Here is a 24,762-nt window from a genome sequence, read left to right as displayed (position 1 = left end):
GCAGGAAGTTGCCGCTCTTGTACAACTATGAAAATGTAATCGAAAACTATCGATATATGTATCGATATATTCTCGTCTTTGCGTTTTGTTATAGTCTTTGCGTTCCATTTACTCATTTTGCGTTCTGTTTGGGATCCAAGCAAGAAGTGCAAAGTCAAATTAATATTGAAAATGATTGGATTAAAACAAATATAACAGTGTTGAAAGTGAAATAAATGCTTCAAGGTGTAGTTTGGACAATGGCCCATCAAAATGAACGCGTAGAATAAAATTTGGCTCCAAAGTGAGCGTGATGTCATTGTGGTGATATATATGTATGTATGCCTATGTGTAGGTACGTGTGTGTGTAACTACTTAAATAAATGTACATAAACGTTGATTATGATAATATAACAACAACGCACATACAAACAAAATATAAGCATTTTTGTATATACATCGCTCAAGCAGACAAAAAGCAATTATAAGATATTTTCCATGTTTCATTGAAGAAGCAAGAAGAGCAAGTGAAAAGACAACAAGCTGACACATAAAGGTCACATAATGTGTATTCTTACAGACATAGTTGTGTAAATATACATACGTACGTATCAACGAATATACTTATATACATACATATGCATATATATTTACGAATGTACGCAAGTATTGGTATTCTATAAAAGACAAGAAAACATCAAAGCATTATAGTGTTGTCGCGAGAGAGTGAGATTTTGCAAACAAAGCCGACGCGAAGTTGATCGATGCACACACATACATACATAAGCACACGCGCGTCAATATAAATATCTATGTTGTGTGTCTGTCAAAGTATTAAAAATACTATCTTAAGTAAATACGAGTTAAACATAACGTGCGAGATAAAAGTATTATTGGTAGTGTGTCTTTCTGTGCAATCAACCCTAAAGTACAATAATTTACCGGCTGAGAGAGTTTGTCAATAAGTAAAGAAAATTACCCTACACAATAAATAATATCAACGTGCGTGTTATTAATGTAATCTGAAATTAAGAAAAATGTTTATTTATTTTTTTACTACATTACAGCGGTGTTTTTTCTGACGAACAATAATATTTGTCCAAGATAACAGCTTTAAAATAAACGAAAGACATATAGATTACAGTGATTAAATTTAAAGTAGTATTTAAGTAAATAGACCAAAAATCAACGAAACTGCAACAAGTTCGTGCCTTAAACATATTACATAGCTAACTATAGCTAACCTCAACTCAACTCAACTCAACCAACAACACCAACAATCTGAGCCCTATAGTTAAGGCTCTTTTGGATCGCCATGGGAAGCGTGTGGAAACGCTTACAGCGGGTTAACAAACGTGCTGCAAAGTTCCAATTCACCGTCTCCTATCATGACCTCCGACTGGAGACCACCGCCAAGTGGTAAGCTTCTTTCCTATTTTCCCATTTTTCCCTTTTTATTTCCTGTTCTTTTCGGTTCAGTTCAGATTAATAATTTATTCAATAGAAATACAATCACCCACCCGTATTTTCGTGGTTTTTAGTAATTGTTTTCAAACAACAATCGATTTATTTCTGTACTTATTAAAATGTATTTATATTAAAACAAGAGACGTTTAATGACTAAGCAGCAGTTACTAATGCAATTTACTTATGTACACTACATAAGTTAAACCCTATCAAGAGCAGTTTCCACAAGTGATAGCAGTAATCCCCATGAGAACAATAATATGTAAATAAGTACACATAATTATCTGTTCAGTTGTGAGCTTGACTTCAACTAGCGGAAACGGAAGTCTTTACTCAAAATGTAGCTGAAGCGCATGATTACTTATAAAATATAAAAATTGTTGTTAGTTAACTGTATAAAAAGTTAATATTTAAGGCCTATTTGAATTCTGATTATTGGGTTTATGCTTTTAAACAAATTAATACAATATATATTATGTGCAAGTGAATACACACATATGTATATGTATATAACTATATATATTGTCACAAGTACATTGACCATTAAAGAAAAGTATATTTTCTTGTTTCTCTACACTATATCGTTCTGTTTTATCTCTTAATGTCTTTATATATACATTCGTCTCTTAAATATAATTTGACGACGCAAATTATATAAGCAAATACATTTATATATAATTTATTTCGTTCAAAACAAACAGGGCAAGGCAGAGATCCAAGATAAAAACAAAGTGTGGAATTCGCTACTCTTCTTTGAATTTTTTTTGTCTTCGTACATTTTGTAGATTTTGCTATAGCATTGTCTTCATAGTTCTTATAAAAATGTTCCTAATTTTAACATATATATGTCTATATATAAAACACTTGCAATTAACATTACGTAAGCGTAAAATATTCCAAAAGATATTCCATAGAAACTTTCAATCCGCGGATCTTGGAAGTTTTTTGCTTTAGAAACATCAATTTAAAGTTACTTGAGCACTTATATAGTACTTGTGGTACATAAAAAAAAACGTATATAGATTTATACAATAAAGTAGAAGTTTAAGTTGGGGGAATTTTAAATATTAGCAAATGTAAAAAATATCCAGATACAAGTCTTGTTATATACTGAAAGTGCAGCTTTGATGTTAAATAAGGAATTTTTAATTTGTAGTTCAAGAACCAAGGGTATTTCCTAGCTTGCATTCGTTTCCGTTTTTGTCAATAAAAGCGAAATTAAATTGTTTTCTTTCTTTCGCAGGCGACCTTCAAATCTATCCGTCGTGTGGACGAGGCGTTCGAGACGTGTGGCCAGCGCACCATTACCATGGGAACCCGATATGATGAACCCGCTGGTGGGCAATATATCGTGGCCTGTGCCCGACAATCACTCTATATCCGTGACTTTATTCAAGGATCCCCGCACACACGAACTTGAAGATAAAGACTGGACATTCGTAATCGAAGATGTAAGACTTGAATGAAAATTTTATTTGTTGAAGATGGTTTTGAATTAAACTTTTAGATTTCAATGTTGGGCAAAAAACGAGTGCTGGCTAATGCAAATATCAATATGCGTAAATACGCAAGTATTGAATCAACGCAGCAGAGTTTCCCATTGACCCTCAAGCCCGTTTCCCGGAAAATAACATCAGCTGTCTTGGACTTGACAATCAGTTGTGTGTTCCTGCGCGAGGGAAAAGCAACGTGAGCACTTCAACTTAACTCAATAAGCCAATAGCTGAGTTAACCATTTTGAATTGACATTGCAGTGATGAGGACATGCAGAGCATTGTCTCATTGATGTCGGTGAACAACTGTGATGTGGCACCACTTGACGACCTGGAAGATATTCCCGACTTGGAGAACTCTGGAGATATATCCGATAACTTGTACGATTTCACGGAACAGTTGAATATGATGACAACTAGCTTAAATGGTTGCATTGATGTGCCAACGCCAATAAGTGGTGAGTTCTTCAAATGCTTTTATTTTGTGTTGTACAAATGTATTAATGTAATAACTATTCGATTAGTTTAGCTACAAAACAAGTAATCTCATAACTGTATTTATATACGCATTATATCTGTAGTATTTACAAATTTATACCAATCTTTCTCAAATTCCTATTTCACATAAATTTACATTGCATACTTTTCGGAGAATGAAAATAAATTCAAATTGTATTCGTATTCTTCCTAATTTAAAACTTCCAACTCGTATTTTAATAAAAATGTATTTAATAATTTACGTATATATTTTTGAAAGTTATCGTATATAGTAGGTATATTCTTTACGATATTCTACCCAAAATCAGTCTTAAAATACATATATGTTTAGTCTTAATTCAATGAACGTGAAACGCATTGAAAAATAATTTTAAATATTTGAAAATTCAGAAATTGGCAATTAAAAGTAAATGTATTTACGTATTGTAGTTATAGCCTGTAAAATCCACATATGAATTCTTAGTTTGTGTATTTGGTTCATTGCAAATATTTGTACTAAAATATGTTGACAAAACATTTTCTTTTATTTTTTATTCATTTATATGTGCTCCAATACGACACTCTACTCTGCCCCCACATGCCACACACACAAAAATGTATCTATCTTTCGATGTTGTTGTTGTCGGTAGTTCCTTCGTTATCCGAAGATCCAACTCCATTGGCCGAGTCATATAATCATTTAAATTTTGAAATAGAAGCAGATGATCGTGAAAGCAAAGCGGAGACGACGGATCTGCTCCCAACCAAGAACCAAGTGGTCGAGTCGGACGAGTCCCTGAAGACTCCAAGTGCTAGTGTTAATCCTGAGCCAGTTGCTCTCACTACCCCAACCAAAGTAATGGCCGAAGATAAGGCTATATTGAAGCCCCAAAACCATGATAGATTCCATGAGATTCGCACCTCCACTCCCGTTTTACCAACTCCGGCACCAACCACAGCAGCAACGAACAAAGTCAAGACGAACGCCTCGAGTCGAGCCCTTAATTTTGACAAGCAAGATGCGAGTGGCGTCGACTCGAACTCGAATTCGTATGCGGATCAGTCTACAGCAGTCTTAAGCCTCACTACTCCCACCATAACAAAGACAAGCGATAACAGCAACTCATCGCAAGCTGTGGCTGTCGCTGTCGCTGTCACTGACCCAGAGCCACAACCAAAGCCCATTAAGAACTCATCGAATGCTGCTGTCACTGCCAAGCGATCCGAGCTGCAACCGTTGGACTTGAAGAAGAGTTACGAGTCCACGCCTGCCGTCAATAACATGACAACGAATAAGAGTGCGACAAACACGTCAAATAGCCTGAAACCGGTCGAGAAGATTTTGTTAAAGGATAACACGCCGGGGCAAGATTTGCTCGAGTGGTGCAAAGAGGTAACCAAAGACTATCCCAATGTCAAGGTTACAAACCTGACAACCAGCTGGCGCAACGGCATGGCCTTCTGCGCCATTATACATCACTTTATGCCCCATTTGATGTAAGTAGTGAAAGGTTTATTTGTAGCAATGTAACAGATTGATTGTTATTTTCCCCTTTTTAGCGACATGTCAAAACTAAGTGCGCATGACGTAGTGGGCAATTGCCGCATCGCCTTCGATGCAGCGGAGACACTCGGTATACCACGTGTCATCGAACCCCGTGACATGAATCTGCTGACAGTACCGGATAAATTGGCAGTCATGACATATTTGCATCAACTGCGAGCTCACTTCACTGGCAAACAGCTGCAAATTGAACAGATTGGTATGTGGTATAGTAACAATAGCAAACCTCCATGTCAAATTGTCCTACTTTTCTTACCTACCTAAGTTTTAAATCTCTGGGCGGCATTTCCATATTCCGTGCAATGAATGTTTGATAAACAATTGAATCTGTTAAAAAATTTGTAATTCCTTTCTAATATGCAGGTCAAACATCCGATGAGTCGAGCTATGTGATTGGCAACTACAAGTCCGACAATTTGTCGCAGAATCTTATCAACTTCTCGCACCTGAAAACACAGCTATTGCATCAGAACTCATTGGACGACGAGATTATTAACCAACAGCAACAGTTGTCGCCGAACAGTAAAAAGGATGTCAAAAACATTATACTGACAAGTTCAAAGAGTATTATTGGCAAAGTGTTGTCCCCGACAAAGGAAAAGAACTCGATCAACGCCATGCAGACGAACAAATCCTCACCCACTATTGATGGTTCTGGCGACACTCCCGAAGATATGCACCAGAAGTTTGTCAAGGAGCCACTGTCACCTGCCTCGCTGGATGCCAATGCTACAAACGTAAGTTTGAACTGCTGCGGTTGATTATTATTTTGTTTTGGCTTTGTTTCCTGCTTATTTCGTTTGTTTGATTTATTATAAATTATTTAATTTGGCGCCTGCGCTTCGGCTTTGGCTTCTGCTTTTGTTTTTGTTATTTTGTTTTCTTTATTTATTATTTTCATAGCGAATTATAACACGCCACAAAGAAATGAGCGAAAAAGCTAAGCTGATGATGGAAAAAATTAAAATTTCCAAATCGAACGAGCGCAGTGATGCGAACGATGTAAGTAAACACGAGACGCCGCTTGCTTGCTGGGTCAGCATGTGCCTCAATTTTTTTATACACTTTATTTTTCTTTAATATTTTGTAAAATTGGCCATTAATGTTTTTGTTGGCATTCAATAGGAGGAAAGACAGCAACGACTGCGCGAGCAAGCACGAAGGCTCATCTCGGAGACACGCAATAAATCAACGGGCACCGACAGCCCAACGAGTCCAACTAAACTCAAGCGTTTCAACTATACACCCGAACGCACTATTTCCCCCATTCACAATGGCAGTGGCAATGGCGGGGAGTCTTACGTGGATGTGTCGGCCAAGAAGATAGCGCCCAGTTGGGATAAAGTCGAGCATACGAGTCCTAGTCATAGATTAAGCGATGCCAACGCCAGTCCCTTGCAGTCCTTCAATTCAGTGGTGGACAGAATATCACCAAAGCACGAGAAGAGAGTGAGTAGTGACACACTCGTTGTTGAAATTAATGAGATTAAGCAATTGCAAACTAAATGTAAAATTATAAAACACATATATTAGAAAACAAACAAATTAGTTTAAAGATTAGATTAGATTATTCAAACAAATCAAATATGCTATAAAATATTAATTTGTTGAATTATTTACAGAACGACAAGCTAACGTACATTGAGTCCGAGCTGGAGGCATTGGAGCGAGAACAAGAGGCAATCGACCAGAAGGCTAGCAGTCTGGAGGCCAAACTACGGGCAGTAATGGGCGGCAATCCAAGTAATAATAAAAGGGGTACAAATCCCATTCTTAGGCTAATACGCAATAGCATTGGTGGTGGTGACGTTATACGCATTAAGCTCCTTGATCCCGACGATGATAGTCTATTTGGTAGTGGTATTAGTGACACGGGCACCGAAGATGATGAGGATGCCCTTAGCGACACGTGCAGCACTTCCAGCACTGAGATGTCACAGATACGAGAGGGTCAAGTGATTGAGATGCAGCCACAACGGCAACGGCCTAGAGCTCTTTCTTGCTTTGTTAATACGAAAGACAGCTGTTCATTAATGCGGCCCACATATCAGCAACACCACCATTCACATGAACGTCATTGCCATCGCCATCGGCATCAGCAGCCGCACCACGTGCATCATGTGGAATCCTATAACCATTTGTTGGGCACTTCTGCCCCGGGTGCCGCGTCCTCCCGACAATCCTACTGTGATAACCTGCAACCCTATTTTGCCGATGATGATGATGCCCAGGTGATGGCGTCTAGTGGCCATGCGGCAGCATCCTCGCGACGGCATCGAATTGGCGGTCACAAGCACGGCCTTCATCAACATCGACGATCCCGTTCGCGCGGCTTATGTGGTAAAGTCGAGTGTCTCTTTAAGGCCGCATAACGTTGTTAACTGCTTTTGCAATGCCCGCAAATAGCACGACACGATAGCTTTAACGCCTGCTGCCCGCCTGCAAATCTTTCATATGTGTGTGTCTGTTCTTTAAGTGTACATGCTTTTAACCGTTCATATTCAGTCAAATTGTTGCTTTTATTATAGACTTAAAGCCTTGATCTGCGTTTTAATACCCTTAATATAACCAAAACCAAAAAACTAGACAAATTATCACTAATATAGTAATTAAATAATTACAAGTCAGCGCTCTACGACAACGAGAACAAATTTAACCAGTAAATCTGCAAAACTATTTCTTATATTACGGATAATATAATATTTAAAATTAAATACCATTTTACTTAATCAGATTTTAATAACCAGCAATTGTGTGAGGAATGTGACTAAATTGTCTTTTAATTTGTCCCACAGAAACGGAAGAAACTGAGGAGCAGCTGCTTTCCCAATGGTTCACGCTTGTCAACAAGAAGAATGCGCTGCTTCGCCGACAGATGCAACTAAACATTCTGTGAGTACAAATATCAGAGTATTCAATTAGCATCCATTATAATCCATTGAGTACAATTTCAGAGAGCAAGAGAAGGATCTGGAACGTAAGTTTACCATGCTTAATCAGGAGCTGAGAGCGGCACAATCCGTTGAAGACTGGCGCAAGACAGAAGTGCAACGGGAAAAGGAGCGTCTACTGCTCGAAGAGCTGGTGACCATCGTCGATAAACGAGATCAACTTGTGCAGCACTTGCACAATCAAGAGATAGCGTAAGAATGTGGTTTTTATTATACTACTACATAAACTCATTCTTTTCATTTGACAACAGCATTGAGGATGACCATGAAATTGCACGTGAACTGGAGCAAGTTGACATTAGCGGAGGCAAGGAGAAGTGCGTTATTCAATAGATGATACTATCGCTAATGACTGGAGATAATGAGATACCTATAGACGAATAAGTAGTTATCTACATCATTTAATGGCGCTGCAAGTAAATGTTCTCATGAAGAGCAGAGAATATGCAATACATAGTTCTTGTAAGACAACTCTTACAGACTGGAAGCAAAAGGGTTGGAAAAAAATGCAACAGACGAACCTGTTATACTTAGGTAAACATTTTGACAAAAAGAAACGTCCGATAGAACACTAAGCAAATTTCAAAAATTTCACACATTTAACATTAACAATATATTATAATGTAAATTGAAAGAATTCCACACTTTTTAAATAATCTATTCTCAAAATTTGTTTTTTGTGCCATTCGATTTTTTTGCAATCATGCTTTAAGATTTTTTTCCAAATTGAAAACAATGCAAAGACCCCCAATCTAATTGTGAACTATATTTATACCTAGTATTTTTTATTTTAGCTTATTTATGTGTTAATCACTAAACGAAAACGCTTCATCCCTAAGAATATATATTATAAAAAAATGTTTTGTACAGAAACTGGTCTTATTTAGTTTTTACCCTAATCTTATTTGACTATTTAATGGTGGTTTACTTACAAAAATATTTATATTTATATGTGTTACGATTATCGGAATACAATAGTTCTTAACCAAATGAACCTTTCAATAATACAATTTGATATGTATGTATAATTACAAATAAATATGCGTAAACTGCGTAAATAGTATACACCCAAAAACAAAACAAGTCGTTTTATTTCAAGTTCAAACAAAAAAATATGAAACTATATATTGTAATCTTTTTGATGATTTCGAAGTCCATATACAGTTGTGTTTTTTGAAGTAGTAGTTACGACTAAATACTACTTTAAGTAAAATCCAGTTATAACAGCTTAATTTATTTATTTTTAAAGAACTCAAATTCTAATATTTTAACGAGTTTGGAAATTAACAACAAAGAAGAACATATTATGATGTTCATTGAAATATTGAAAATTTTAAGTAACTTAATCCTATTAAATAACTATTTTGTTTTCACCTAATATTTTATTGTGTAGCCTTTATTGTCTATTACAGCCTCACACCTACGTGGCATAGAGTCCACCAAGTCCTTGCAACGTTTGAGTGGAACCTTGCCCCATGCCTCCTGCACAACTTGCCAAAGCAGCTGCTTAGAAGTCGGGGATTTATTGAAAACATAACGCTTGATGTCCTCCCATAAGTTCTCAATGGGGTTTAAGTCCGGCGACTGTGCTGGCCATGGCATTACGTCAATCTTTTCTTGGCTAAACCACTCCTTGGCCAATTTGCTAGCGCATTTAGGATCGTTTTCCTGCTGAAATGTCCATATTAACGGCATCTTCTCCTTAGTATATGGCAGCATAACGTCTCTTAATATATTTACATAAATGTTTTGGTCCATGATCCCATCGATTATATGTATGGGACCCACACCACTGTATGAAAAACATGCCCATACTAAAATTTTAAGACCACCGTGTTTTACGGTTTTAAGTGCTTGGTTTGGGGAGTGCTCGGTATTTGGTGGTCGACTGACAAACCGTGTTGAACCTGTTCTACCAAAAAACACCAGTTCGAAGTCATCTGACCAAAGGATATTTCGCCATTTGGATAGTGGCCAATTCAAGTGGCTTTTGGCAAACTCTAATCTAGCTTTAATATGGCTTTCAACAAGGAATAGCACCTTTCGCGGACTTCGCACATTCAAATTTTCATCTAGTAGTCGCCGGCGAATAGTCATATCACTGATCTCTAAGTCCAGTTCCGCTTTTATATACCTAGAGGAAGCAAAAGGATTAGCTTTGCTAAAACGCACTATGCGTCGGCCCTCTATAAGTGTGGTTTTGCGTATCGCACCTCGTTTTTCAGGCTTCGATTCATAATTTATGGCATTGGAAACCATCTTGGTAGAACATTTTAAGAAACTTTGTATTTCTTTATACGTTTTGCCTTCCTTTCTAAGCTGGACGATTTCTTCCCTTTTTTCCTTAGAGCAGTGAGGTCCTCTGCCCACTAAAGTGAAAATAATAGTGATTGCCACATAAATAATAATAAAAAACTTAATTAAACTCACTTTTCGTGAAGAACATAAAGACAGCACAAAAACAGAAAATCTAACGGGTATTTTGCCTGTTTCTTGTATGCAAGTGATCAACTCATTAAAAGGTATTCGCAAAAAATACCCTTCTGCTGCACTGCTATTTCAAAGAACATACATAGTTGTATCAACCTTACACAGCTGAAGACCTGCCGCGCAGAAAATGGAAACTTGTGAAAATAACACTTTAATCGATAAGTTGAACTTTCAGTTCAGTGTTGCTTTTCATGTTATCGTTTTTTCGTTGTTGTTGTCACACTTACAATATACTAGTTTTAATTATATTTGAAAAATAGCTAATTGTGTGAATAACGCGTGGTCACATTGCATTCGTAGCGACGACGGAACGCATGTCAGTCAGTCAGCAACAGAATTATTACGAGCACAAAAAGTTAAATGCAATAATTCTGCTAAATTCGTCATGTGCAAAACAAACGCGCATTGATATTATACGTAAAGAAGTATTCTTATTGTAAGACCAAGCCTTGACCGAGTCGCGCGAGTGTTTGTTTTGTGTTGAAAGAGATTATCAAATTAGCCACAGAATCTCGGTTACAACTACTACGAAAAATTCCTACGGTCGACACAACACACATTCATATAAACACTCACATATAAACATATGTACACGTAGGTACGTTGATGCACGGGAGGAAAGAGTGAAAATTGCAAAATTGCGCGTGTGTGTGTGTGTTCTAAAAGTAGTAATATAATATTACTTGCCCTCAAGCAGCTGCCCTAGGTGCTTGAAGTGTTATTTTCTCATTGGTTCCACGTTTGCCGCCTGCTGCCGCCCGCTTCTACAGAAAATGCCGATATATTTGGCGTATAAGCAAAGTTACATACTCAGCCCACAGCAGCTGCGCAAGCTTAGCGAACATAAATACTCATGCTTTAGCGCAAGTTTGCTGGATCCTTTGCTGCAGCCCTGGTGGAATTGGTTGGTTGCCCAAACGCCGCTATGGCTGGCGCCCAATCTAATCACAATCGTCGGCCTAATACTCAACATTGTGACAACGTTGATATTAATTTGGTAAGTTTTATTTTGTAAAGCCTTTTTATCAAACCACATTTCTCGCAGTTTGTGTTTGGGTTTAATTGTGTGTGCGTAGGCAACGACTCATGACTTGATGTATGTTCCTAATTGAAGTGTAATTTACAATTGAATTTGAAACGTGTGTTTGCAACTAGGCATTCCTGGAATATGCTTTGTTTGTGCTGTGATACGCGAAGCACATTTCCGCAAGGAAACAACGTATCTTGATAGTCACTTAAATGCACTTAGATGTCTAGTGCTAGGAATCTAATGAACGCGATTGTCTACGTTCAAAAACTCATGCATAAGCATGAGTGTGTCGGCAATTTGACCCTAAACAAATAAATCTAGCCCACTTTTTGCCATTTTCTTTGCATTCATATTCACAGTGTTTTGTAGATGTGTGTGTAACTGCAGCAACCTCATATTTGGAATATACAAAGATTTTTATACCCTGCGCCCAAGCAAAGCTCGGTATTTCTTTTCTTTTTATACATATCGTTTTTTACAATATTACAAATATAGGATTGCAATTTTTTTTTTGTTCTTTTCGTTAATTGGAATTTAAATAATAGTCTGACCATTTATGTAAGGTTATTCATTTCAGAGATTTTAATAGCTAGCAATATAAAATGTAACTTCTTAACTTAATTTTACAAATATACAAAATCATCTTTATTTTCTTACTCAACGAAATTTAAACTTCCTTAAATAAATATGTATACTTATGCAAATCTTCATTACTCTATACTATAAAGTTCCATATAATAATTTATAATCTATAGATAAATTGTGAAATTTTACTACAAATCGGATCAGCAGAGCAGTAGACACGATTGGGCACAAAAAATATTTTCTGAGAATATTTTATGACTTTATTGTGTATGTTGAAAGTCTACAAAGATTACAAACTAATTGGTACAGGATGTCTCGTAGTCGATCATTTTCGGCAGTGTTACTCGTTTTCATTTTGGTACTATTGCTTAGTATTTTCTTAAGAAATTGTGTACGCTTTCTCAATAGATAGACAGAAGAACACTTGCCTTACCGGTTGTTATAGCTAAATATACCGACGTAATTATGCCCATTTTAGGAATGCGGTTTTCTGATGAAACTTTGGCATGTGAAATTAACAAATAAACCACGATAAATGGCAGGAATTTATGGCAGATATGGTAATGGCAAATACATATAACGTAGCTACGACGTTTATTAAATTTAAATGTAGTGTGCTATGAAAAAGAACTGTTGAATACAGTTGCAATTATACTTCTCTTTATTAGAAATTAGAAATACACGGAAGAAGAAACTTTCTGTTATTTCCTACTATGAAATGCAACATTTTACCAGAGAAAGTAGAAATTTAATTTTGTTTTTTTGTCTCGCTAGGCTCGTTCAATCAGGCCATACATTCGCAGTTGTAGTCGGATGACAGCGAGTCGTTTCATAATGCGTAACTGTTCTGTTGCCGCCGCTATATCGCGTCATAACAAAACGGTACAAGTGCCATGTTGTTGGCGGGGTGCCGACGATAAGATAGTGACGGAACGGTACGGAACGAAGCGTCGCAACCCCATTACTAATAATTTCTAATATTTCTAATATATTATAGTCTACATAGTCAGTTGTGCATTCTGATTATTCCCCCCGTAACATTTCAGATAACGCTAATTTGACGAGTGGCGGGGGTCTGCACTGATTTCAGGAGAACTAACTGCGATCTGTGTTTATTATGTGATAGTTGAGAACTTCGAATAAATAATAAATACAAATTCACAGATTTCTTGATCTTACGATCGTAACTAAGCGTTGCTACATCAAAATCAAATATTTTACAGCCTTTTCACCCCATTTTCGGCAATCTTTATTCGATTAGTTTCCTCCCTTATTATTATTTACCTTTCCAATAATACCGTATTCAATGTGAACTCTCTAGTTTCACATGGTTCGACAGAGCTTTATAGCTCAATTTAATTAACCCATCATGTACGACATTCGCCATACAGTTTGCAATTGATCGTTGCTTTGATTGAATTAAGTGAAAATTTGCATATTTAATTGATTTCCTTATGTAAAAAGGTCGCAACTTGTTCCATTGTTCACACACATACATATGGTTAAGCTTATATGATTAACGAGCCGAATTTCTAGAATAAATCATTTCGATATGAGTAAGAGGCTTTGAGGCATGTATTTATTATCCTGTCCAATCAATCTCCATTGCCTGAAATATATTGCTGGCTTCTAGAGCATCTTTTCCACCACTTATTTGTGAATAAATCACAGTTTGCGGCTCTGCTAGTGAATGCTACTTTTTTAGGCGCATCAAATTTTGTAGCTTGGAAACGTACAATTTGCATCTTAATCGTGAACTTTGTTGATAAACAAACTGAGAGATATGCAGTAAGAAGACACTTGCATCACAAAATGTGAAGTGACAGCAAGAATAATACAATTCAAGAGCAAGAAGAAAAAGTCATGGCTGAAGAGTCGTGTAAAATTTGATGACATTTATTTATTTTAACTACTGAAAATAAAATGTTCTCAAATGTTCAACTTCGACGATTTTTTTGTAACTTTCAAAGAAACATTTCAAGTTATAATTAATGGGGGCTTTGTTTTCTACTGTGAAAAAAGCGTGACGACAATTGCTGTTTTATCTTCTTATTTGTGAGCAAATTCTGCAATTAAAGCGCGACCAAAATATACGCTATTAACACAAATAATATAAACGTAAAACCATATTTTTGTTGACCTTTGACAATTCAAATTAAAATGTGCAATTGCTACCCACTGTGCGGTGCCTTTTCATGAGTTTTTTTTTAAGCTTGTGTATTTGTACTTTAGACATTGAGTACGGCTAATGCGGTGCCTCCTAATCGTGCTTACTCTCTCTATTGGAACATTTTCACTTGTCTTTTGGGCTTGTCTATTTTAGGTCGCTTTATCAGCAAGCTATAGAGCCAGCAGCTGTCTAGGGATTTCAATTTAATACAAACTTGATGACATGGAACAATTGCTTTAAAATAAGCTCATCACGCGATTCTGCGTTCGTTACACTTGACGTCAACCTTATCGAAGTGTACATTCTGCAAATCAAATTCGAAGCTAATTTTTTAAGAGAATTTCAAAGGTCCAGCCTTGACCTTTAACACTATAATATAGAATATTTGTCATTAAAGTGGTTCCGGGTGTTAATTTTGTGCTTAGACGTCGTTGTTTAATTTTTCTATATGTGTAATAATTTAGGGTTTTTATGCAAGTTGTTTTTAATATATTTTTTTGTGTAATCTCAAAACGCGTTTATAGGTCTTGTTACAAAATCCGTACAACTGTTTTGTATAATTGAATTTAAACCAATTTGCTAGAATGTTCGTAACGCTAAGCTTTAAACAAGAGACCTCCAATTAATTTCTATATTATTTGCATGTATACAGCTATAGCCCAAATGGCGTTGAGCCTCCGCCACGCTGGACCTGCTTTTTGTGTGCCCTCGGTCTGTTCATTTATCAGAGTCTGGATTCAATTGATGGGAAGCAGGCGCGTCGGACCAACACCTCATCGCCGCTGGGCGAACTCTTTGACCATGGCTGTGACTCCATATCGACTATATTTGTGGCGCTATCGGCCTGCATATCTTGCCAACTTGGCCACTATCCCAACTGGTTATTCTTTCAGGTGAGTGATGCTCCTCTCTTCGAAATATCTGTACATATATGGATGTCCATAAATGCTTTCTATTTGCTTGCAGTGCTTTTGCGCCATTGCGTTGTTCTATTGTGCCCACTGGCAGACCTATGTCTCCGGGACAATGCGTTTTGGCCGCATCGATGTGACTGAGGCGCAATTTTCCATTATCGCCATTCATTTGGTATCGGCCGCCTTAGGTCCCGAGATCTGGCTAACCAAGGTAAGTCCGCGTTTAGGAGTTCAACGAGCAATCCCTTCGTAATTATTTATGCAATATTGATTTCAGAAGTTATGCGTCTTTTGTTTTATTAAGTTTAATCTAAATTAGCCTAAATTTATATTTTATATTTTTCTTTATGCAAGTCTCAATTTCCAGTTCGACGTGTTGACTTAGGATTAAGTTAAACATATTTGAAAGCTGCTAAACTTCTGTTCTAAGTAAAAGTAGATGCTAATGATATAACAATTCACTAGGAACTGCTGCTCAAAGTGCTAGTCAACTATTTATAGTCGAGTTGTCTGCCCCTTATTTGGATTTACTGAGCTGGTTTCTTAGTTTGGTTGCAGCGTTTGCATTTTACGATTTGGTTAATTAGCATGAGATAATCAAAAGCTTATTTTACGTTCCATTTTTATAGTCAGTCCTATCACGAATCTTTACAAGAGCCATCTAAAAATCGAAATTCGACAGCTTGAGTGTAGCTTCGATATAGAAAAATATCATTGAAAATTATTTCACAAACTCTTGACCCTAAAGTTTATATTTGAATCTATTTATTTAATTAAATCTTAAAACTTTTAAACATATTTTAAGTAATTTTGATTTTGATTATTTACATTTTATTTGAGGCTTAGTTGCCTGTCTCGACGTTGAGATTCCAAATTATATCTGTTGATGGACAACTGAGTACTTACTCTCTATATACACATACATATGTTAAGGCAGATATATTGTAATCGTCCTAATACCTTTTACTTTTATATTACATATACAATTGCGTGCCTTTGCCACTACACAAAACAAAAATGCCTAAACTCCCACTAAACAACAATTTTAAACACAAACACACACACACACACACATACATGTGTGCACACACAATATAATAAATATACACAAACAAAACACAGGTTGGCATTGGCAATATTGAGCTTTGGGCTGGTCCAGCAGTAACGACCATTGTGTGTGGTGTGCTCTCCTTAACCTATGTATTTTCCGTCGTTGTGGCCGGTGGTGTTGGCAAGAATGGCTCCACAGTTGCTGTAAGTCCTAAACACACACACAACACAACACACACACACACACACTGAAATAACACTTTACACGCGATAAACTTTATTCAAGTCATAGAAGAATGTCATAAGGGTTAAGAGGTTGCATTTTTTTCTCCTTAAAAAGATCAAATTAGATTATATTATTTTGAAATACAACTTTTTGAATAAATATAATTTGATTTGATTGATTTTGTATATGTAAAATTTCAATTTATTTTTGATAAAGTTCCAAATTAAAAATCAAATACATTTTTTTTTTAATTTTATATTTATTTTACACTGTTCTTTTAATTGATTATCATTAACAACTTCATAACCACTTTGTGCTCTTCTATGCTCATATTAAACATACACAAATCAATAACCAATAAGAGACACAACAAAAACTATTTTGGCTCTAGATAAGGAAAATACTTAAACTAAACAAATTTTGAGAAATAAAGAAAGAAATTGATACATTTGAACTGTGCGTTTTGTAGGTGCGTGGCGTGATGTCAGGTCCTTCGAATTCTCTATCAATCCAATTCCAATTGCTTGCCTTTAACTATCTACAGCATTTAGACTTAATTATTTATATTAACTTGTATCGTTGTTGTTGTTGTTGTTGTTGTTCTCTTGCTTCATAGGCTGATGCAGCTGCTGCTTTCCCACCATGTGATTTAACATATAACATTCTATTTTAATTTCTATTCTTGTTCATGTTGACTTCTTCTGTCTGGGCATGCTTCTAAAATAGTTGAAAGCCTAAATTCTAAAGGCTTCTAATGTGCAATTCGGCTCTACGCTCTTCGATGCGAGTTCTCATAATCCAGAATGTCCTTAACGTGTTGTTAATGCTCAAAAGGGACGTTGAGAAGACATCGTTGAGATAATTTTAGTCCACTATTTATTTATTTTGTTATGTCTTATCTACGTATGTATGTATGTCTTTCTATGTATGTATATGCCCTAGTGTCAAAAAATTATATTTATATATTATTCAATTGGTTCTGGATTTTAGATTAAGCTATTAGACTGTTACTTTTGTAGGACTAAGTCTTTACTTAAAACGTAAATTTTAAGACCTCCATTATTCATATTAATTCAATGCCATGTATCCATTTTAAATCGAAGAGAATGGATTATTACTTAATGATCATATTCATTTATTAATGTCCACGTCTGGGTATAATTCTGAACCACTTTCAAGTTGTTAAAAATCCATATTTTATCACACTCAAATGCATATACAAAAAATATCAATTTTTCCATTCTAAAAATCGGTAACAATCCGGCTACATGGTATCTGCTTTTTCGAGCTATCTCGACTAGAACATATATATTTATTTATTTATTTTTTTAATTAAACTGTCAGACTAACAAAAATGTTATATTAAATTTAGTTTCTTATAACGAATGAGAAATTTCGATAGCGTAACGAAATAGTCGATTTGAGAAAAAGAATCGATACCGCCCTTAAATCGATTATTTCACCCGCTTATATTGTTTCAATCATTTTGTTATTTTTATTTTCGAAATTTCCACACAATCTGTTATGTTCTGTTGATTTGTTATTATTTTTGTTTTGTTCTGTGATCTCTTCTCATTTTACAATAGATACCAATCGTGGGCGTTTCATGGAATTATGCAATATTAGTAATTATTACATTCGGTTATACATTGAATATAATCAATTTTCTCAAAATGTTTATTGAAGGCGGCAGTGGCAAAAACGGCTCATCAGTTGCTGTAAGCATTGCTATCCTTATACGTAACAATCGCGTTGTTGCAAACCCAAAAATGTTAAACATTCTACTAATTATAAAAATTATACTAAAAATATATACATACAAATATATGTTGGACTGACTAAAAAGTTGATCTCTCGCATTGGCACACGGAAAACTGACCTTAACCATTTAATCTATGCTCCTAATATTTGGTTTTTCTGCTAATTGAATAACGCTGATCAAATGAAATAACAGTTATGTGTTTAGTTTATGGAGTCGGAATAACAACAATTCACTTTGGCAGCATGAAATTTTGGTTTACTTCATTCGACCCACCTCCATTTATCCATTTATAAAACTATCATTGGTATAGTTCAGTTAAAATAGACGAATATATATATAATATTTCAGAAGCATTTTTGATATCGATGTGTAGTTAAAAAATTCATTTACATGTATTTATAAAATAGACTAAATATGGGTAATAATATTTTATGCGTTTTTTTTTGTAGTTCTTGTAAATGTGCACCACATTACTAGATTATTTTTTTTTTTGTAAAGCATGCGCGATGAGCTTTGACAGAATTAGAATGCGAGTATTATTTTCATTATATTATTATTCTCACTATCGAAAACTTCTGAAATTAATTTCCTTTTCTATTTGAACAATATATCTAAATGTTTTCAAATCTAAAATTAATGCGTGATTCTTCTTTCTTTTAACCAACTAAATATATAAATGTCAAACGAAATCGAAAAATTCGAAAATTCACAATTTTCATCAGGTGCCATATCTTGAATGTGAAACACGTTGCTTGCCATTTTATTTGGCCAGTGGAATTGATTTGAGCTTAGCATTGCGTTACGTAAAATCCATTTTAAACGAGGGCTGTGGCAAAAATGGATCATCGGTTGCAGTAAGAATTTCATTCTTTGATTTTGTTTATAAAGTTTGGCACAATACACAGATATGTACATATATGCGAAATTAATTTGCTGGCTAGACAAGTAGCATAGGAATACAATGTAGTAGTTGGTGTTTCAATAAAATTATACCCTTGCAGAGAAACTGAATATAATTGTAGAATTTCTTCTACAAGGGTGTTTGTTCTTTGGCAACCCAAAGATATTTTAATAATGCTCTGCACCCTGTTTTGTAAAGAGTGGTCTGTTTGTCTGTTAATGTTGCTGTGATCTGTCTCGAAATCTTAAATTAATTCTTTAAATTTAAATGTTGCTGAATTTAATGAGAAAGCTTAAGTTTTATATAGTGAAAGAAATGATACTGGGTACAGGGCATTGATGAGTCGAGCATACACGACCCTTGTACTTTTACGTAACTGTTTTATATGTTTGGTGGCCTTAAATGCTTACGATATTGTTGAATCATCTGGCGTTTGCTACTATTAAAGATTTGTATATGGACGTTGCTTGTTTTTGTGTCTTATTGTAATTTTCCAGTATTAATTGTCTTCTATTTGAAACGATCTGCACACACACCCGTACACTACATTCCAAATCCCAACTTCATCCACTTACCTACCACATATCTATCCATCCATCCATACAATACGATTAGCGCTAGTCCATGTAATTAAAACATTGAACAATTTTCAAAGTAAAATATACAAAGCCAAAAGAATTTTTGTTTTTGGTCAATAATGTTGTGATGTTTGTGAATTTGCAAAAAAAATATGTGTGTGTTCTGTTCGTAAACAACAAATGCACAGTATTATGTAACCAATAACAATTTGCAAGCTCGCAACAGAGACAGAAACATAATGTGTAACATGAAATTAATAGATTTATCTTCCACACTCCTTCCACTCCATTAAGGGAACCAGCGTGCTATCGCCCAGCATACCATTGACTCTGGTGGTGCTGCCAGCACTGATCATAGCACAAAAGTCGCCGGAGAACATTTTCACGGAGCACGCTTCCGTTTACATATTGGCTTTCGGCATGGTTGCAGCTAAGATTACCAACAAGTTGGTGGTAAGTATTCACATCATCTATGGAATGCTTAAATGTTAACATGACTTTGGCCTTCCGATTTCAGATTGCACACATGACCAAGGCAGAGATGGAGTATCTGGACTGGTCACTGTTGGGTCCTGCACTATTGTTCCTTAATCAGTACTTTAACTGCATTATACCTGAGATCTGGTTGCTTTGGTTTGCTCTCATCTGGGGCACCCAAGACCTGTTACGCTACTGCTCTCAGGTGTGTTTGGAGATATGCCAGCATCTGCGCATCGATCTGTTCAGGATTCCGTACAGCCCAAAGAGCTCCTCGACCGCCAGCAGCGGCACCGCCACAACAACCACCTCGGTGGGCAGCCAAAGTAATTTTGGAACCGATAAAAATGGAGGTGCATCGCACCGAAAATCAAAGAGCAAAGCGCACTAGGGCGATGCGTCGCAAGGCGGTTTCACATTTAATTTAACTAGTTTCCTTTTACAAAATATTTACGGCGTTAGCGCAGGCTTAACAAATTTTTAAAAACAAAACTCAACCCAACAAAATTTACCGTCTAAATGTTAAAGTAAACAAATTATAGCATAATTAATTTACAAAATGTTGTTAACCAAAATGAAATGAGAACTGGAGGCATACCGATATCAATTATATGCTAATATATATTATATATGTATATGTATATATATATAAATATATTTTATATAATTGTATAAATTGTAAACTTACAATAATGTAGTCTGCAGTATTTTTTACTGCACTAAATGTAATTTAGTGCAAAACAGAAAACACGAAACGAAAAACAACCCCTAATCAAATGCCAAAAAAAAAAAAACTACAAAAATCAATCCCACTTCAATGTTTGTTGGTGTGCAACCCAGCTCAATTAACGGTTAAGTCGAAGCAAACACAACTGGCTGAACTAATGAAAAAGTCGGGAATGTTTTGTCCAAGTGAACATAAGTTAACAACTAAATTTCTTGGGTTTCCTTTTTGTTTCATTATTTAGTTTTTACCGAGTCGATCTACTGATGAACTATTTATATCATTTAAATGCTATGATACTACATATATTATGAAACTTCACTGATACAAAGTACATACTACTAGTGCTAATGGAAAAGAACATAGAATGTATTGTATACGCAATAAAAGTGGTGTTATATTTGCGATATTCGAAATGGGGGACTCATTGAAAAAATGCACATTATTTAATTTATTGTTTAACAATTTATTTCGACTTAGGCTTATACAAAATTATTTGCAGCTTTGTAAGAACATCTATGGCTTGTTGAATGTTGAACTTATGTTCTAAAAAAATAACGATGAATGAACAATAAACCATATGTACTTTGGACACAACAACCGGTATTTTTTAATTTATCGTTGAACAATTTTATTTCGACTCTCAAATTTAGAAAATTTTCATCAAAGTTATAAATGCTACTATGACTATATATAACAAAATTATAACATTCAAAATCTAATCGAATCTATTTTTCCAATACATTAAGTGTTTCGCGTGCCTTATTGTGTTTGTTGAGATTCAAGCGATGGCACAAAGACAATTAATATTGAACATGTAAAATACCTTCATAACTTTTTGGATAACGATGAAAAGGGCTTTAATATACAGCAATACTTATGCGAACAATAAAAGAGTCAACTTAATGGATAGTCTTAGATACCGCCATAGGATTTACAGAAATATGCAACGACCGCCAAGTCTCGCACCTCAAGAGTAACACGACCTCGAAATTTGGTCATCAAATAGGCATCTTCGAAACGCTGCGTCAAGTACATTTCGGATGCAGTCTGTAAGGCTTCCAGGGCACCCATAGTTACCATGTGCACATCAGAGTTCTGTTGCAAGAGAAGCTCGCGCACCAGACGCGAAAAGGGTAATCGTGGTATCAAGAAAGTCTCGGTTATGTTCCGCAATCGAATTATCTCACGATTCATCTTAATGTCCCGACGCTCTGGCCTTGATTGCTTTCGCTTGCGATTCATGGCAATTGATTTTCGCTGATTCGACTGCTTAACGGATGGTTTGGGTGACTGCTGGGTTTCCTCAAAATAGCTTGATTCCTCCATATCATCCTCATCATCATCAGGCTCATTATTTGTTATTTGGGAACTTTGTGGGACTGACTTTGCATGGTGACGCGGCGGCGGAAAATTAGTTGATTTTCGCTTATTGGTCGGTCGGTTTGTGGGTGTGTTAGACGGCGTCTGGTTTTCCTGGTCTTCATCGTAGCTTGATTCCGGATCGTTCTGACCTCGTCCATGAGACTTGCGAGGTGACCTTCTGAGGATTTGCTGATTAGAGTGTGCTGGTGACGAATAATCTTCATCCGCATCAGAGTTGGATGTTGCCGCATCGTGTTGCGGATTCTTATCAGCCTTGCGTAGCGTCGAGCTTGGATGCCGAAGAGGTGAAATATGGCTTGTGGTGAACTCCAGGCCATAGTCAGTGCCGTCGTTGAGTTCCGGGGATTGAAATTGAGTTTCATCATCTGAAATGTCGGTATCTTGTTTGGATGGTTTTTTGGCTTTACTTTTTATTGGTGTTCTTTGTGGTCTCATTTTAAACTAAATTTTGAAAGTAGACAACTCGAAAACTTAATCTTTCTAGTGCGCGCTCTTTTTTTTGGTGTACAGCGTTGCTTGATGTTGGCTACAGTTGCATTCGCTCAGTGTTGCACAACATTAAAATAAATGCTTGCACAGTAACAGAGGAACTTGTTAGTATATATAAACTGATATACAATTGTACAAAATACACGAATTAATAATTAATATTTTTATATATTGATTATTAATTATTAAAGCTATATATATATATTTGTATTTAAAATCCAATATTCATTTTTAAATCAACCACTCATAAGCGTTATCGTTATTGTTATCGTTACTTTTTAGTAATTTTAGCACAGTTAACATTGGCAACAAAAAGCGTTTTTAGCACTGATACTTGATAAGACGTGTTGTTTATTTACAAAAATTTATTAACTACAAATTTACAATGTCTGAGGAAAATAGTCAAGGCAGAGAATACACTTTGGAGGCCGATTCCGAGTTGCGTTTTGAAATCGAGCAAAAAGATGCCAAAGTTCTTGTCACGGTCGGTTAATTTCTAGGGATATTTGTTCTGCATTAAAAACTACTTTTTATTTATCGTATTGCAGCTGCTTAGCGGGTTTGCAGAACTTTTTGGCACTGAATTGGTAAAGAAAAAGAAATATGAATTTGGCGTGGGTGCAAAAGTGGCCATATTCACCTACCAAGGCTGTGTGTTGCTCGTCTCTGGCAAAATGGACGTGTGCTACATGTCCAAGGAGACGCCAATGGTTCAGTATGTCAATTGTCATGCAGCCCTGGAGCAATTTCGCAATGAGGCCGAGGAACGCGATGGACGCGGACCAGTTGTCATGATTGTTGGTCCCATGGATGTGGGCAAGAGTACACTGTGTCGCATACTATTGAACTATGCGGTGCGCGTGGGACGACGACCGCTTTACGCTGATCTTGATGTGGGACAGGGAGCTATATCGATTTCTGGGAACATAGCTACCATACTGATTGAACGGCCTGCCAGCATTGAGGAAGGTTTCGCCAAGACTGCACCACTGGTCTATCATTTTGGTCACAAAAGTCCGGGAGGCAACAGTGTGCTGTACAATGCTGTTGTATCCAAAATGGCAGATGTAACCTTACAGTCAATGGATGCGAATAAGCGCAGTACGTAATTGTAGCCTTATTTCATTACATCAATTGTGATTAATTCGTATTTATTTGCAGCCAAAAGTTCCGGCATCATTGTCAATACCTGCGGATGGGTGAAGGACTCTGGTTATAAGCATTTGTTGCACGCAGCACGCGCTTATCGCGCTCGTGCCATCTTCGTTTTGGACCAGGAGCGCTTGTACAATGATTTATTACGTGATGTTCCAAGCAACGTTCACGTGGTATTGTTGCCTAAAAGCGGTGGTGTTGTTGAGCGTAGTAAGGGGCTGCGACATGAATCTCGGGAGCAGCGTATCAAGGAATACTTTTATGGCAATCTTCGTACGCCTTTCTATCCCTTTTCATTTGAGGTTAAGTTTCAGGATTTGCGATTGTTCAAAATTGGCGCTCCTCCCCTACCCGATTCGTGTATGCCAATCGGAATGAAGGCAGAGGATAATAAAACAAAGGTTGTAGCGGTAACGCCTACACAAGCGCTTTTGCATCACATTCTTACGCTCAGCTTTGCAGAATCCAATGATGACGATGTCATTGGTACCAATGTGGCCGGATTTTGTTGTGTGTAAGTGTATCACTGCACACATTTTACAATCATATGTATTAACTATAGCTCTTCGATTTTAGTACTGATGTTGACATGGAACGACAATCAGTCATGTTGTTGTCGCCACAACCGCGACCGTTACCGCCAAATTCTATACTTTTGTGGTCAGAGTTGCAATTTATGGACAATCATGCCTAGCAAATGCTTAGATAAGAATAAATTAAGTTTTGTTTATAGATGTTAAATTACAATAAATTACAAATAATAATAATTACGATTATATTTTTTCGATGACTATTCAAACAAATCTATTTCGAACTTAACAGTACCATATGGAGTTTAACATTGCAATAACATGGTCTGATTATTTAAACATATCGGTAATGAGAAAATAAATA

The 24,762-nt window shown here is 36.1% G+C and overlaps 4 protein-coding genes across 18 annotated transcripts; 3 read left to right on the top strand and 1 right to left on the bottom strand.

Moving 5' to 3' along the window:
* Positions 1 to 117: 117 nt before the first annotated feature.
* On the top strand, positions 118 to 8,408 carry LOC133843432 (EH domain-binding protein 1). 9 transcript variants are annotated; one of them, XM_062276974.1, is made up of 14 exons: positions 118 to 225; positions 1,047 to 1,398; positions 2,690 to 2,897; positions 2,954 to 3,135; positions 3,201 to 3,397; positions 4,067 to 4,913; positions 4,977 to 5,179; positions 5,344 to 5,717; positions 5,884 to 5,982; positions 6,106 to 6,429; positions 6,603 to 7,320; positions 7,776 to 7,872; positions 7,935 to 8,123; positions 8,183 to 8,408. In XM_062276974.1, the coding sequence occupies exons 2-14, from the start codon at positions 1,295 to 1,297 to the stop codon at positions 8,262 to 8,264; spliced, it is 3,624 nt and encodes a 1,207-aa protein (XP_062132958.1). In that variant the 5' UTR covers positions 118 to 225; positions 1,047 to 1,294; the 3' UTR covers positions 8,265 to 8,408. The 9 variants fall into 9 exon arrangements, with proteins under 9 accessions (XP_062132958.1, XP_062132955.1, XP_062132956.1 ...); XM_062276971.1 differs by having other exon boundaries at positions 122 to 314; XM_062276972.1 differs by having other exon boundaries at positions 122 to 330.
* Positions 8,409 to 10,640: 2,232 nt separating this feature from the next.
* Positions 10,641 to 21,247, top strand: LOC133843435 (cholinephosphotransferase 1). 7 transcript variants are annotated; one of them, XM_062276986.1, is made up of 8 exons: positions 10,641 to 11,019; positions 11,119 to 11,418; positions 14,859 to 15,099; positions 15,173 to 15,331; positions 17,983 to 18,114; positions 18,881 to 19,012; positions 19,932 to 20,090; positions 20,155 to 21,247. In XM_062276986.1, the coding sequence occupies exons 2-8, from the start codon at positions 11,195 to 11,197 to the stop codon at positions 20,503 to 20,505; spliced, it is 1,398 nt and encodes a 465-aa protein (XP_062132970.1). In that variant the 5' UTR covers positions 10,641 to 11,019; positions 11,119 to 11,194; the 3' UTR covers positions 20,506 to 21,247. The 7 variants fall into 7 exon arrangements, with proteins under 7 accessions (XP_062132970.1, XP_062132969.1, XP_062132972.1 ...); XM_062276985.1 differs by having other exon boundaries at positions 10,641 to 11,418; XM_062276991.1 differs by lacking the exons at positions 10,641 to 11,019; positions 11,119 to 11,418 and adding an exon at positions 14,775 to 14,792.
* A 37-nt stretch (positions 21,248 to 21,284) lies between these two features.
* Positions 21,285 to 22,765, bottom strand: LOC133843438 (histone H3-like centromeric protein cid). Its single transcript, XM_062276993.1, has one exon. It carries the CDS (start codon positions 22,657 to 22,659, stop codon positions 21,754 to 21,756), a length of 906 nt encoding a protein of 301 aa, XP_062132977.1. The 5' UTR covers positions 22,660 to 22,765; the 3' UTR covers positions 21,285 to 21,753.
* A 263-nt stretch (positions 22,766 to 23,028) lies between these two features.
* On the top strand, positions 23,029 to 24,629 carry LOC133843436 (protein CLP1 homolog). Its single transcript, XM_062276992.1, has 4 exons — positions 23,029 to 23,197; positions 23,262 to 23,814; positions 23,875 to 24,382; positions 24,445 to 24,629. The coding sequence occupies exons 1-4, from the start codon at positions 23,099 to 23,101 to the stop codon at positions 24,560 to 24,562; spliced, it is 1,278 nt and encodes a 425-aa protein (XP_062132976.1). The 5' UTR covers positions 23,029 to 23,098; the 3' UTR covers positions 24,563 to 24,629.
* The last annotated feature ends 133 nt before the right edge of the window (positions 24,630 to 24,762 follow it).

This window comes from Drosophila sulfurigaster, chromosome 3, assembly GCF_023558435.1.
Source record: "Drosophila sulfurigaster albostrigata strain 15112-1811.04 chromosome 3, ASM2355843v2, whole genome shotgun sequence".
In the NCBI taxonomy this organism is placed as follows: domain Eukaryota; kingdom Metazoa; phylum Arthropoda; class Insecta; order Diptera; family Drosophilidae; genus Drosophila; species Drosophila sulfurigaster.
Note: the sequence above shows the minus strand (reverse complement) of the source record. Positions and strands in the feature narration are given on the sequence as shown.

Bases quoted from the DNA above. Each gene is read 5' to 3' on its own strand.
- LOC133843438 (XM_062276993.1), bottom strand. From the start codon at position 22,659: ATGAGACCACAAAGAACACCAATAAAAAGTAAAGCCAAAAAACCATCC.
- LOC133843435 (XM_062276986.1), top strand. From the start codon at position 11,195: ATGCCGATATATTTGGCGTATAAGCAAAGTTACATACTCAGCCCACAG. The intron at 15,332-17,982 runs GTAAGTCCGCGT...ATTTTACAATAG, and splicing joins CCGAGATCTGGCTAACCAAG to ATACCAATCGTGGGCGTTTC. The intron at 19,013-19,931 runs GTAAGAATTTCA...CACTCCATTAAG, and splicing joins AAAATGGATCATCGGTTGCA to GGAACCAGCGTGCTATCGCC.
- LOC133843432 (XM_062276974.1), top strand. From the start codon at position 1,295: ATGGGAAGCGTGTGGAAACGCTTACAGCGGGTTAACAAACGTGCTGCA. The intron at 1,399-2,689 runs GTAAGCTTCTTT...TTTCTTTCGCAG, and splicing joins CTGGAGACCACCGCCAAGTG to GCGACCTTCAAATCTATCCG. The intron at 3,136-3,200 runs GTGAGCACTTCA...TTGACATTGCAG, and splicing joins CTGCGCGAGGGAAAAGCAAC to TGATGAGGACATGCAGAGCA.
- LOC133843436 (XM_062276992.1), top strand. From the start codon at position 23,099: ATGTCTGAGGAAAATAGTCAAGGCAGAGAATACACTTTGGAGGCCGAT. The intron at 23,815-23,874 runs GTACGTAATTGT...ATTTATTTGCAG, and splicing joins AATGGATGCGAATAAGCGCA to CCAAAAGTTCCGGCATCATT. The intron at 24,383-24,444 runs GTAAGTGTATCA...CTTCGATTTTAG, and splicing joins GTGGCCGGATTTTGTTGTGT to TACTGATGTTGACATGGAAC.